Consider the following 13,932-nt stretch of genomic DNA (forward strand, 5'->3'; position numbering starts at 1 on the left):
AGATTTGTTGGCAGGGTTACAATATGCCTTTCACCAGTACTGAGTAATTATCATTTTAAAAATTATTGCTGATTTGATAGGCAAAGAAATATTTTTTTCACTCAATTATTGAACAGTTATAGTCCTTTTGTAAACTGAATCATTTAAATACAGAGGTCTCAGTTTTTTTCCCTCATTACAGCATAATATTAATTCGTACATATAACGTTTATGTTTCCTTTTGATTTTTGAAGGGAACATAGAGAAATTCGTAAATTTTTTAATGTGAGGAATATCCCTTAAGGGTTTGCCCAGTGTTTTTTAAATGGCCTTTTCTTGCTTGAGAATTTCCACTTCCCTCTTCTAAAAGCTGTGGGGATTTGGGTGGGGGTGCGGAGAGGGCGGGGCATGATTTTGACTTTTAAAAATTTTAACTATTTGTCTTTTTTTTTAACAACTTTATTGTGGTATAATTTCTGTGCAGTAAAGTACGCATATTTCAGATGTACAGCTGATGAATTTTGATAGATGTGCACACCTATGAAACCACCGCCACAATCAAGATAGCTAACATTTCCATCACTCCGCAAGAGGGGCAAATTTCGGATTGCATTTCAAACTGTATTTGTCTTTTATTTAACCCACCTCAGGTTTTGTTTTGGTGTGAGGTGAAGACTTACATTGACTTTTGCTCACGTGTCGCCAGCCAGTTATCTGACTGAAGCTCCCTTCCCATCAATTGGAGTTCTCTTCGTTACGCTGTTACACTTGTGTGAACACACTCACTGGTTTGGGGCTGTTGCTTCTGCTCCGTGACGTGCCTCTAAGCCCCTGTCACACTGCCCTTCATTCATCAGCTTTATAGTTGGTAGGACCTGCCTTTCTCATAAGAAGTGTTCTCGTTCTTCTTGCCTTTTATTTTTCCAAGTGAACTTTCAGAATTATTTTGTCAGATACTCAGAAAAATAAAGTGACTCATCTGAATTTTGACTAGAATTGCTTTAGAACTATAAATCAATTTGGGGAAATATTAACATCATCATACTTACAGTATGTGGGCTTCTAGTCCAGAAACACACCTTAGCTTTATTTGTTCAAGTCCTTTTTTTCCTCCATATTATTTATCTATTTGTTTGCTTATTTTGTATTTTAGAGTATGTTTCATCAGTGACTTCCAGATCACAGACTTTGAGTTCTTTAAAGAACTACTTTATATGCAAAAGGCTTCAAAAGAGCAGGGGGCGAAAATCACTAATAAAGTTGAGAGCCTTTGATGTGAGATCATTAGGAAAAATACATCAAGAAGTGTCTTCACTTTTTCTTTGACTTTTATCTCTATATTTTATATAAAGATTCTAGGAGTCTCTCCCTGTTATTTCGGCATTCCACTCATCAGCACAGTCTCAGGACAGACACGTTTCCCATCCCATCTCCTATGAGACATTAAATTATTTGAAGGCAGCTCCCTCTCTCTTGTTAAAGCACAGATCTGCAGCGAGCACTTGCTTCCTGACCACTTTACCCAGCCCCCTGCACGCCTCGTTCTAACTGCACTTAAGTCTCAGTTCTTCTGGCATCACTCCCTGAGTAAGATGATGGGGAGTCCAAGGAGAGCCCTCTCGAGCACCTGACGAACTCATAGGGTCGGCGGCCAGGATCCAGATCCCCAGTACCTGACCCAGAGCCCAGGCTGTTCAGACAGCAGAGGAGCCAGGCAGGTGTGAGGCCAGGCGTGCTCTGGCAGTGAGAGCCCACTCCCCTCCGTTGTAATTAAATTCATGGCCAGCTATGGAACCCAGCAGTGTCCTTCAGCTCTGTGGAAGGAGGGGGTGGGGTAGAATTGGTTTGCTTTTATTTGATTATTTTTTAAACGGCTATTGATACACATAGTAAAAACTACATTCTTTCTAGTGCGGGGGACTGAGTTCATTCGCTCACTGAAATGTGTCGAGTGCCAGCCACAGATGTACCTGCCAACCCCGCTCGTTTCGGGTGTTTCTTATTCTTGTGAATTATGTTTGAGAACCAGAGAGCTTTTGGTTCTTGTTCACAAGCTGGGGAAGTGAGGTGTGGGGGTGGGGGGTTGTGTGAGAAATTATAAAAAGAGGAGATGTGGTTTGGACAAACTTAGTTGTGTGTGTGTGTGAAGTGAGGAATTTTTTCAGTTCTCTCGGGCAGAGCTGTTTTTCTCAGAGCTTACTCGTTCTCTTTTAGAGATGGTCATCACTCTTCTTTCTGTGGGGAGTCCGCTCTCCAGCACACACTTCCGCCCCCCAGGATATTCCAGCTCAGAGATGATGTCCTTCTCCCTGAAACAGCTTTTTACATTAACCTTATTGAAGATAGGAAACTAAGATTCGAATAATAGCTTTTAATACCAGCCCCATAAAAATAAGTGAAATATCTCTTTTTAATTAAAAAAGTTTTAATTTAAACAAAATATGAAAAATTAAGGTAATATGTTGACACCGTAAACATTTACATTTCATTTTATGGCTTTTTTAAAATTTTTCCCAGCCAAGTGGGATAAAGACTTTAATCTGTAGCACTTTAGCTATTAAAGAAGCTTTCATTTTCAATACAATTTTTTAACTGAATATTTCCAATAATAAAGTTAGACCTCGAGAAAAGCCAGTGTTTGAGGATCATTAGTTTGTAACTGGGTAGTAAGGAGACTGAACGGGAGCCCAAACTAACAAATTGGGGTTGTCATGTTTGAATAGCCATTTACTTAAGAAATACTGGGGTGTCAAAATGCTAAGTATGATGCAGGCAGCACTTGCAATAGAATGTCGGAGGTGGCCGGGTGGGTATAAAGTACCATTGAATTTGGGGTACCACTTAGGGAAATGCTAAAATTTAAAGTTCACATAGACACATATGCACACTTTTTTTTTTGGTGGCTTTCTGAGAATCATTTGTTTACAGTCTGGCCCGGGTTGTGGCCTCAGTCCTGCCCCTTCAGAGACGGGATCCTTGCCTAAAAGTTATTGAGAAAGGAAGACTGCAGAAAGCCAAGAAATGTCCAGGCTTTCAATGCACACTGACAGCCAAACAAGAGCGCTCTTTCCATTTGCAGTTTTTTAGTGTCATTTTAAGTTGCAGCTTTGGGCCAATCAGCGGCTGCGTGCCTGCTGACGTCACGAGGCGGCCAGCTCCCTCCAGCTGCAGAGAGCTTCAGTGTGTCTTTTTTTTTAACTAAAATGGAGGCTGGTTTCTTGCCTTAAGGAGTACACTGCCCTTCCCGCTGGAGTCTAGATGTTGACATGTAACAGAGCGGGCAGCAGGATGGTGGTGGACGCGGCCAGCTCCAACGGGCCTTTCCCGCCCGCCGCCCTTCTCCACATTCGAGGTAAGTTATTGTGTGTGTCACTGAGACGGAACCTTCTGTGGTTAGTTAATAAATGGCTATTGTGCTTCAGATAAGAAAAGCAGGAAGTCCTTTCCAGCAGAACTCCCCCCGCGTGGTGGCCGAGCTGACCCAAGGAGGTTGGGTGTGTCGCTGCAGTTTGGCATTTTACGAACTACTTACAGAATTTGAGTCTTGAGAGAGGCCTTGCATGCATAGTTGAAAGCTGGTTTTTCTGCTTTCTGCTCGCTCTCCCATCCCCCTTTCAGAGCCGTGCTGATGTCAAAGGATGTGAAGTCACTGCCCGGGGAAGGTATTGGGTGGGGGGAGGAAGGAGAGGCGGGCCGCCGGCGCCTGGCCAAGTTGTCCGCACGCAGAGTTTCTGTTACATCTGCGTTGCTTAACACCCCGCAGGTTTCACCGGGGACACAGCTCTGAATTAAAGATGAATCGCAGCCCGAAAATATGCAGAAGTGCTTAGAGGAGAACTTCCTTTAGGAGGATTGTTTTCATTCTTGCCACGGAGCCTGAAAGAAATATACTTCTGCTTTGAAATATTGAAATCCATTGTGGGTCATAATTTCTGAGATGTTAGCGGTTTCATGGAACAGTAGGAAACAGTTGGCATTTAAATAGGCTCTGTATTGACATTTGATTTAAAATTTTAGTGGCAACAAGTTTTCAATGTATATATAGATCACTTTTAATTATTACAGTTTGCTGCTTGTAGTTTATACAAAATTTGGGTTCAAAATTTAGTCTAAAAGCACAATTACCATAGTAATTAATAATTATATTAAAATATACATATCAGGGTAATCATATGCTTATTCTTAGCGTTTAAAAATATCTGTTCTACAAATTTTTTGTTCACAATTGGGTGAAATAGAAAATGCATGTTAAGCTTCATCAAATCACTTTAAAATTTATATCATCATAGCTCTGCCCTGTTAGAATCTCCTTTAAGGACCCATGTTCAGGAAGGGTGGGGGCAAGATTTTTAGGTGACTAATAGTCTGTATGACTAAAATGCCAGACAAGATTTTTCAGATCCTAGGGTGTACCCAGGGACGATAAAACCACATGAATGCCCAGTCTCTTGGAATAAAATGGGTGTTGGTTTTCTCTCCAAACCCTCTTTAATGAAGCTGGTGGAAATTAATGTCCACGATGACCAACCTGTAGGTCAGGCTACAAATTCATTGTTTTGCAGCGCACCCAGGAAAAAGCAAATGTTGACCACAGATAACATTTAGGTATTTTAGTCGCAGGAACTGAATAGACCAAAATAGAATGTAATTGTTAACGTTTAAGTTGGTTCTTAAACACTAACCAGCTAGGAATAAGAAAATTTTATTGCATGTAAGATGTATACTTTTATACTTCTAAGTTATCTTCTTATAAAAGATTTTTTGTGCATTTTCTGATTTTATTAGACAATGTACTAGTCATTTTCTGAACTATGAATTTATTCTGCAGTGGAATCAGTTGATTTATATCTTATACCACATTTTTAAAAATTTTAAGGCTTTATTATGACCCGTTTGGATTTTTTTTTTGCTGTCGGTTGAGTGGTTGGTTGGTTGCTATCTAATTAATTCTGGAGGGAAAAAGTAGGGAAGTGTATTTATCTAAAAGAGCCTTGAGTTTTTAAGAAAGGGCAACCTTTAGGGCCTAGAGCTAACTTCTAGTTCAAACAGTGGAGGTAATTCCTAATTTTTGAAACTTGAAGAATGCTTGATTTACTCATAAGGACTTTTTAGAGCAAGCATGTTAATGTGCAGTTCAGCAGAATTTATTTTATTTATATTGGCTTTTTAGAGTCTTGATCAATTTAATATCCACTCAGCAGCTCTGCTGTGTGTCCCGTGCTGAGGGTCCCCGCCCCAGAGAAATGGATGGTTTAGTGAAGAAACCCACACAGGGGCCCTGGTCCAGGAGGCCCAGGAAGAGCTGCCCCCGGGCAGGTGCTGGGAGAGCAGGGCTGGTGTAACAGTGATGCTGAAAGGTGGGGGTGGGCAGCACAGAGGCACAGACCCATTTCTGGGACACTGAGTTTCCACTCAGGGAGGAGGGGCCTTCCGCACAGGGGGAAATACTGGCCCAAGGTCACACACTCTGTAAGTGGTGGGGCCAGAACCCAGACCCAGGCAGTTGTGTTGTTTTGTTTGGAATCTTTAAAAAAAAAATCATTTTTAAATAGAAATTTTGGCTGTCTGTAGAACCTTTGCCACAGGGTTATGTTAGCGGTTTTTCACCAGTGCCTTATCAACATCCATCTGTCTCAGTGGCCTCTCGTGTGTGACAGCTTTTGTGCCTAGGGTGCAAATTTTTACAAATTTTTGTCGAGTCCCTACCACCACATGCCAAGCAGGTTCCTAATTTGGAACATGAAGCAAGCACTAGGCCCAGCTTTCAAGAGTTTACGTCCCCCGGGGGGTGGGGCAATCAAGTAAACAAACAAACCAGTAGGCTCACTCAGCTGGTCAGTGGTCCTTGGTTTGATAGTCATCTTCTATTAAACAGTCTAGAGTTTGCAGTTAATATAGTGAATTCCCACATCCTAAAAAGTTCAAGTGCAAAAACGGCGTATTGTTGAAACTTGGTCTGAACTCCCCCTGTGGAAGGAGAGCGAGTCACCTGGAACTTGATGGCTGTAAATTTAGCTCGATGACTTCAAGCCTGTGCTTCCAGTGCCGTCCAGGACAACTGCCTGCGATGGCGGGCATGTCCTCCATCCTGTCCGCTGCGGTGGCTCCTGCTCACGTGTGACTGTTGAGCACTTAAGATGTGGTCAGTGCAACTGAGAAACCGAATTCTAAATCTTACTTCATTTTAGTTATTTTAAGTTTAAATAGACACGTGTGTCTAGTGGCTGCTGTACTGGACAGCACTGTTCTAGACCAGGATTGACAAACTTTTTCAGAAAAGTCTGGAGAGTAGATGTTTCTGACTGTGAAAGCAGCCACCAACAGTAAGTAGATAAATAGGAATGACCATGTTCCAGTAAAGCTTTATTTCCAAAAACAGGTGGCGGGCCAGACTTGGCTCATGGGACATAATTTGCCAAACCCTATTCTAGACTATTCCTTGAGTTTTTTAATTGCCTGTTAAGTAGAGTAAAATAAATGTCACTTCCTTAGCCAGGTTTAAGGCTATAAGAATAGCCAAGCCAGAACGATGTTAATGGCCAGAGAGGAAGAGCGCGATCTCCATCCTTTTCCAGCTGGCTTTTATTCTGGCCTTGAGAAAGTTGACTGCTCTGATCTTGCAGTCGTTAGTAAACACACTCGGCTGATAAGTCTGTCTTTGGAAGACTGAATAGCAGCTGCAGCCTGGTGGGGAGCTGGAGAGCAAATTCTCCTTTTCCTGGGCCCCTCCTGGACCAGGGCCCCTGTATGGGTTTCTTCAGCTTTCCTGGGCTAGAAGGTCTGTTGATAGAGAACTTGTTTCTCATGAGTATTCCTGAGTCACCAAGTCAATGAAAGTCTTTACCTTTCCAATAAAAATGTAGGGACCAGCCTGCAGGAGGCCGTGGGGAAGGCAGACCCTAAGGGCTCCTCTCCCTCCGCCCATCCAATGCTTGGCCAGTGCCACCAGGCATGCCTTTGTGCACGCGCACGTGGGCCACCAGGCGTGGGACGCTCCTGCCTGATGCACATCTGTAGATGCCGTGGGGATTGAGTCTGTCCTCATCCCCCAGAATTAGGAAGGAAAAATATTTCAGTGACGACCAGAAATAAAAGTGCCCTCAAAAGATCAATCCGGGGACTCCTCTCCAATAGGGTGTCAGCGCAAGTCAGGGATTTTACTTCACTAAAACTCCTGTGTGCTGTGTACCTGTCCCTCTGCAAAGTGACTTTTTAGAAATACAGCTTTAAAGCCTACATGGAGGGATCCTCTGTGTGAAGTTGTCCCTCATGTCCCCACGGTGAGGAATGTAGCCAGGGTAACAAGAACACTCTGGGGACGCAGCACACCTTTGTTAATGCATCTTCCCTGAGCTGATCAGGACTCCTGCCCGGCAGCAGAAGCTAAACTCCTAGAATTTTTTCATTAAAAGATGTTAATTGTGTAGAAGAATAAGACAAAAATAAAGAGGTGAGGATAGTAGCCAAGAAGAGGGGGTGTGTTTTTAACCCCGGGGACAGGACGGAGTCCTGGCAGCCGGAGCAGTTGGGGTGCCTCACACCGGGTTCTGGTGATCCTCTTGCAGTGGGTCCTGCAGCGCGTGTGACGAGCCCTCGGGAGCCCTGCCTGACGTGTCTGTCCCCCCAGCACCTGCCTGGGGGGTGAGCAGGCTGCGTCCATGTCTCCGGCCCCGCGCCAGATACGTGTCCCCAGGCTGCAGCTGGTGGCCATCCCAGACGGAAGGAGGGGCCACATCAGGCTGTGAGGGCCGAGCCGATCCCCCGCCTCTTTTCTCGCACTGAATCCGCCCTGCACCGTGACCTGGTCATTCCCAGTCAGTTCTGGAAGAGGAGGGGGCCTCCTGGCCTGGCCCCAGGAACGAATGAAATGGGTCTGAGGCCCTGTGCTGTCACCTGGGCCCAGTGCTGGGAGGTGGCTTCCACGTCCCGTGAACCTTCTGACCTGCCCCGTTTTCTGTAGCCTGTGTGTTTGAGTGTCTGGAGTTCAGTTCATCTCGGGGTTCCGTGAGTTTGCTAAACTCCATGATGTGCTCTCGGTGTGGAAACAGTTGATCGTCTCCTTCCCCGCTGCCCCAGTTCACTTACCAGGTCTGCCAGGTGTTAGCTGTTGGCTAATTTTCTTGTCTCCTCCCTGAATCGTAAGCTTGCTGAGGAAGGTCATGGTCAGCTGGGTTCTCATGACATCATCCCTAGAGTGTGAGCACGCATCGCCGGTGGTGAGTTGAAAGTAAAGTAACGTCCCTGAATGACCACTCAGGTGGTAGTTATTTGGTGTGTTCCTGGCTAATCACTCGATCGGTCAGTCGTCCTGGTCAAGCTCACAAACACAGGTCACCGGTTGAAAACATGGACACAGGTAACCACTCTGTTCTGGGCCTGGCTTCAGGCTAAGTCTCCTCTTCCTGTCGGATGGAAGTAGTACCACCAAGGGTGTGAAGAACTCAGAAAAAAAGAAATGGGGCAAAATAGTTTCTCTCACTAATGTGCTTAAGGAAGAGAATTCTCATTAATCTCAAGAAGACATTATGGCTCAAGTCCACAAGGACAAACTACTACAGCAAGTAAAACCTGGCTTTGTTTTAGGCCCTTGAATTATTCATAAATCAAAAGCCGTTCTGGTTATTAAAAAAAAAAAAAGAATAAAGAGATGTAGCAAATATAGCAAGTGAATCTGTATCAGATCTTTGTTCTTTTTTTTTTTCAACTTTTTTTTGAGTTATAGTCATTTTACAATGTTGTGTCAAATTCCAGGGTAGAGCATAATTTTTCAGTTGTACATGAACATACATATATTCATTGTCACATTTTTTTTCTCTGTGAGCTACCACAAGATCTTATATATATTTCCCTGTACTATACAGTATAATCTTGTTTATCTATTCTACATATGCCTGTCAGTATCTACAAGTTTTTGAAATCCCATTCTGTCCCTTCCCACCCTTCTCCCCCTTGGCAACCACAAGTTTGTATTCTATGTCTATGAGTCTGTTTCTGTTTTGTATTTATGTTCTTTTTTTTTTAGATTCCACATATGAGTGATCTCACATGGCATTTTTCTTTCTCTTTCTGGCTTACTTCACTTAGAATGACATTCTCCAGGAACATCCATCTTGCTGCAAATGGCATCACGTTATCGGTTTTTATGGCTGAATAGTATTCCATTGTATAAATATACCACATCTTCTTTATCCAGTCATCTGTTGATGGACATTTAGGCTGTTCCCATGTCTTGGCTATTGTAACTAGTGCTGCTATGAACATTGGGGTGCAGGTGTCTTTTTGAAGCAGATCTTTGTTCTGAAACAAAATCGAACCTGCAGAAGACATTCTTGTGGCCTCTGGAAAGTTGAATACAGAACGATGTGGAATTATTCTAGTTTTACAGGGACTGTGGCAGTGTGGGAACTGTCCTCATTCTTGGGGACTGCAGATGGAAGCATCTGGGGGCGAAGTATCATGATGTCTGCGACTTCAAATAACAAAGAGAAGAACCATTGCAAAGCAGATGTGCTGATACCAGAGTAGTCACTGAACCCAGGGACACGAGTGCAGGTACAAAAGCTGAATCCAGGGATTTAGCTTCTAATGTAGGTTTAAACTTTTTCGTAACGTTTGAGAGAATCATCTTTAAAATGTTCCGCTTTAGAAAAAAATGTGCAAAGGAAATGTGATTACTTAGAAATCATTTCCTAAATAGAGAGTAGTGGTCTTTTATGTTCAAGTTTTGGCTTTTCCTTTGTTTTTCCTTTTATTCCACTGTTGACAAGTTAGTGGCCATTGGTGAAATAACCTGGCGGGGGCTTGGTCGTCATGAGTGGGGTGAGGTGGAAACCCTGCAGCCCAGTGCCTGGTCGGTGGCCCCCTGCCAGCCAGCATGGTCCCCTCGCGGCTAACTCAGTGGCCGCACAAACAGCTGCACCATTTTACCAAATGGGATTTTGGGGGTGTACACCTTTTTTGATGTTTATTGCCATTTTTATTGGTCTTTTAAAGTGTAACAGCCTTTGAGACACACTCTAAGGTGGAAGCAAGGTTCTCTCTGACCTTGAGAGACAGGATGCTTAGTGGTTAAAGGCGGGGTCTGAAGCCACAGGGCCAGGGTCCGATCCCGCCCCCACCCCCACCCCACGCAGGCTGGCTGCGCCTCCTCGGGCAAGGTTGCTCGCTTCTGAGCCTGGAAACGGGAATGGGGTGGCAGTAAAAGGACGTACCCCTCTGGACTTTATGTGGGTTGACTGAGTGAATACATATAAAACGCTTAGAATGGTGCCCAGAATGTCGTAAGACGCTGGCAGTGTTAGCGGTCGCCGTGGTTATCGGCCCCTTTCTAGGTCACTGTGGTAATTCCGAGCCAGCATCTTAACCACAGCTTGTTTTATTTTTCTGACGCTGTGCTCCCCGTGTTTGTTCCTCTTGCAGCTCACCTGTCTCTGTCTCTCTCTCTGCTCTCCCTCCCCCGTTTACCAAGCCTCGCAGTTTGCTTGTCATTTCACCACCTGAAAGAAACCGGCATCGTCTACGACCCGGAGCGCACGGGGTCCCGCTGGTGCACTGTGCACAAACTCAGCGAGTCACACTGTCCCAGGCGCCGTCTCCGGGCCGCTCGTTCAGCGTGCTTACCGAGTCCCGCTCAGCCCTGCCGTTCTCATGGACCCGGCTGTTCAGCACAATAAGAAATCAGCACTTTTATACATCCTCACCCCCTCTTTAACTCTTTACATAACATTCATAAGGAATTCTATTTTTAGAAGTTAGAGATTTCATCTGTGATGAGTCCTAGATGGGGCGACCTCACTTGTCATTTCCCTGGAGTTGTTTTTAAGTGCAGGTGCTGCTTGGTGAGGCTTCAGCCTTTTGACTTCTAAACATTTACTGTCTTATTGTCAAATCTCATGACCTTAAACTCCTCTGAATTCCTTTTTTGTGTTGGGGTTTTTTAATTGAAAGAGTATTTGAGCTATAACTTTGTTATAAGTTTTAATATTGTGGTATTTTTAATAGCATTTGAGCGGTCACTCTTCGATTAGGATTTTCCCGTCCCCTCTTTGTCATCGATGTGTGTGAGCTGCTTACGCTGCACTTGGATTTTTGTCTGCTGGGTGTGTTTTTCATGAGCAGTGTGTTCTAGTTACAGTATTTTGACTTACAAAGTTATGAGAAGAGTGATGTTTCGCTCTAGGGAACAAACCCAGTTTTTCCTAAACTCCCGGTCCTTTGTTCGTGGTAGGCTTCAGGGAGGAACGGGTGGGGAGAATGTGTGTGTATGTGTGTATTGGCGTTTGTAGACCATTTTGGTACACAGACAACTAGAAATTGTTTTCTTCCCCTCCAGGTAGTAAGCCAAGCTTATCAAGGCTGACATATGATAGCCATGTTTCTAGAACTCTGGAGCTGTGGGGGAGTCCTCGGTCTTTGCACAGGGCAGCCTTCACAGGTGTGGTCGGTGGGCCCCTGGAGTCCCTGAGATGCTTTCAAGGGGCCTGCAAGGCCAGAACTGTCTCCTTAAGAATACAGGGCCACCTCTGCCTCCTCCTCTGTGTGGCCCTTTGCCCAGTGGTGCAGAGGCAGCGGTGGAGAGCCGCTCCTTCAACCGAGCAGACAGGGTGTCAGCTGGAAGCCACCATGTGCTCCACCACATCACGCCATCTGATCTTAGAGTGTCCCTGATGGTGCACGAGATGGTTGGTTTTACTAAGTCTCAGTCCTTGCAAACACTCCCTTCATCCTCCTGTGGATGACCTGCAGGGCGCACGTAAAGCCCCTGGCCAAGCGCTGTGTACAGGGGCCTCCCCAGGAACGCTGTGCGGTTGTGTGCGTTGCAAGCCAAACCAGCCACTTTTTTTAGGAACATCATTTTTACTTGAAGGAACAAAAAGCAGACAGATTGAATTATTAAGACCTGAATATCTGTCAGACGTTTTCTCAAAAAGGAACGAGGGAACCCTGTTGATTCGGGGGGAAACAGCAGTGACACTGTTGGCCATGGTAAAATTCAAATTGCAGGCAAAAATGTGGGTTTTGGAAAACATGTATCTGCCAGCATGAGCTAGACAGCTCCTTGTGCTGACACCGCCTGGTGAGGTTAACAGACCGGGCGTACTGATGAGTCCACCGGCAGGTCACAGCCAGGGTGCTGCAGACGCGCGTGGCAGGGGGACATTCAAGGTGCAGGGCGCACCACGGGGTGTGCTGTCACCAAAACACCCACCAGGCTGACTTCAGGTTGCACATTGCCGCCAGTCTTTTAAGAAATTACCACTTATTGGATGTTAGCATAGAATCAAAGAAAATTATCCACAATTTTTTGAAAGTCATTGAAACACCCTTCTTTTTCAACTAAACAAGTCAGGTGAGGTTGGACTTCTCTTCATATATTTCAACCAAAACAGCACAGCAAACAAACTGAATGCAGAAGCAGAAATGCAGATCTGCCTGGCCTCTGTTAAGTCACACCTTAAAGAGGTAGGCTAAAATGTAAACCAGCATATTTCTTCTTGCTAATTTTTTTAAATGCAGTTATTCTCGTGATGATATTCAAGTTAACATGACATGAGCCCATTCCTATTTGCTTCAGTGGATTAGTAAGCAAACATTTTCCGCATTCTCTTACCTGGTCAGTATCAGTAGGTGGAACCCACGTGATCCAAGCTCTCTGGGGTCCTCCAGATGTTTTTAGAGGACACAGTTCTGACACCAAAAATAATTGAAAACCCTTGGCCTAGGAAATCTCTCCCACATGAGCTGGATACTTTTTACCAAGCATCTGTGTTTTTTTCTCTTCCTCCATCCAAAAAAAAAAAAAAAGCCACTTGTAAATTTTTCTAAATAAATGTAAATTTTTCTAATAAAACTAGAATTCTCCATAGCTTATCCCCCAACTCAGTCTTCTACCTTTTCTGGCGTCTCCGAGTGAATTGTTTTGAGTTTGCTGTATGTCATTCCACTCCTGTGTGTGTGTGTGCACGTGTGCGTGTGTGCACCCACATGTGTTTATGTAAAGCCAAATATCAGCTTACAAAAACCATTTCAGTCTCATCTTGTTATTTAGTATATGGGCTTCATCATTGGCTTATTTGAGAAATTTCTCTATTTTAAAAAAGGAGGAGAGCCTTTAAGTGAAATGTAAGCTAAACTTGGAGCCCCTAAAATAATTTTTAACACTATACATCATGTTTAAATGTTAAAAATAGAAAGGGAAGTTTAAGGCGCATATTCAGTGCAGTGTTCTTTGGCAGGAAACGGGCCTGCCAGCCAGGTAATAGCCTTAACGATGGCATCCATGGTAACCAAACACGCCGCCCGGGTAAATATTTGTACCAGTCAGGAGTGTGCAGAGCCCGGGCAGAGCAGCCCAAGAGCTAGTGGAGCTCGGGCGCCCGCCATGGTGCATGCATCCCTGCACACGTCTGGTACACCGTGCGCCGCTGCCCTTCGTTTCTTCCAGAGTTTGTCAAGATTGTGAGGCCTTAAGAGAGGTCGTTTAGGAAGACCAGTTTGCTCGGGGCGGTTTGGTCCTCCCCGGCTACCGCGTGGCCGATACCCAGAGGGGGATGGAGACTCCTCGTTTGTCATTAGCGCCCGGAACCTTTTTCATCTCAGAGCTCTGCACAGGTGTTCATTAACCACCTCCTCCCCACCAGGCAGTGAACACGTATCATTAGCCCCATTTTTACAGCTGTGGAAGCCAAAGCCGAGAGGTTCCCCGGCTTGCTGGAAGTCAGAGGACAAGCCTTTGGGTTTTCTGACTCACAGCCCTGGGCTCACACCTCCCTGGACGCGCACAGGCCGCGTGGGCCCTTTATCACAGGGATCTGTCTACGCAGAACTTTCTGCTCACAGGTGTTCACAGTGGCGCAGAGCGCAGTGCAGCTGAAACCAGGTTAGTTGATCTCATGGTGGCATCTAGAAAAACAGGAGATGCAGATTCTGGGTCATGAAGGTAAGGCTGTCCCA

The 13,932-nt window shown here is 44.9% G+C and overlaps 1 protein-coding gene across 8 annotated transcripts in view; it reads left to right on the plus strand.

Annotated features, from left to right (window-relative positions):
- PPP2R5C (protein phosphatase 2 regulatory subunit B'gamma) overlaps positions 1–13,932 on the plus strand; it is a 120,698-nt gene that overhangs the window by 34,059 nt on the left and 72,707 nt on the right. For 2 of the 8 annotated variants that reach the window (XM_006175662.3, XM_032482663.1), the window contains exon 1: positions 3,114–3,331. The exons of 3 other annotated variants lie outside the window; for them this stretch is intronic. In XM_006175662.3, coding sequence (XP_006175724.2) covers positions 3,238–3,331 — 94 coding nt within the window. In that variant the 5' untranslated portion in view covers positions 3,114–3,237. Of the gene's footprint in view, positions 1–3,108; positions 3,332–13,895; positions 13,919–13,932 lie in introns of those variants that run through there. 3 more of the 8 variants (XM_032482661.1, XM_006175661.3, XM_014551485.2) reach the window with 3 other exon arrangements.

The sequence above is a fragment of the Camelus ferus genome, chromosome 6 (genome assembly GCF_009834535.1).
Source record: "Camelus ferus isolate YT-003-E chromosome 6, BCGSAC_Cfer_1.0, whole genome shotgun sequence".
Taxonomy (NCBI): Eukaryota; Metazoa; Chordata; class Mammalia; order Artiodactyla; family Camelidae; genus Camelus; species Camelus ferus.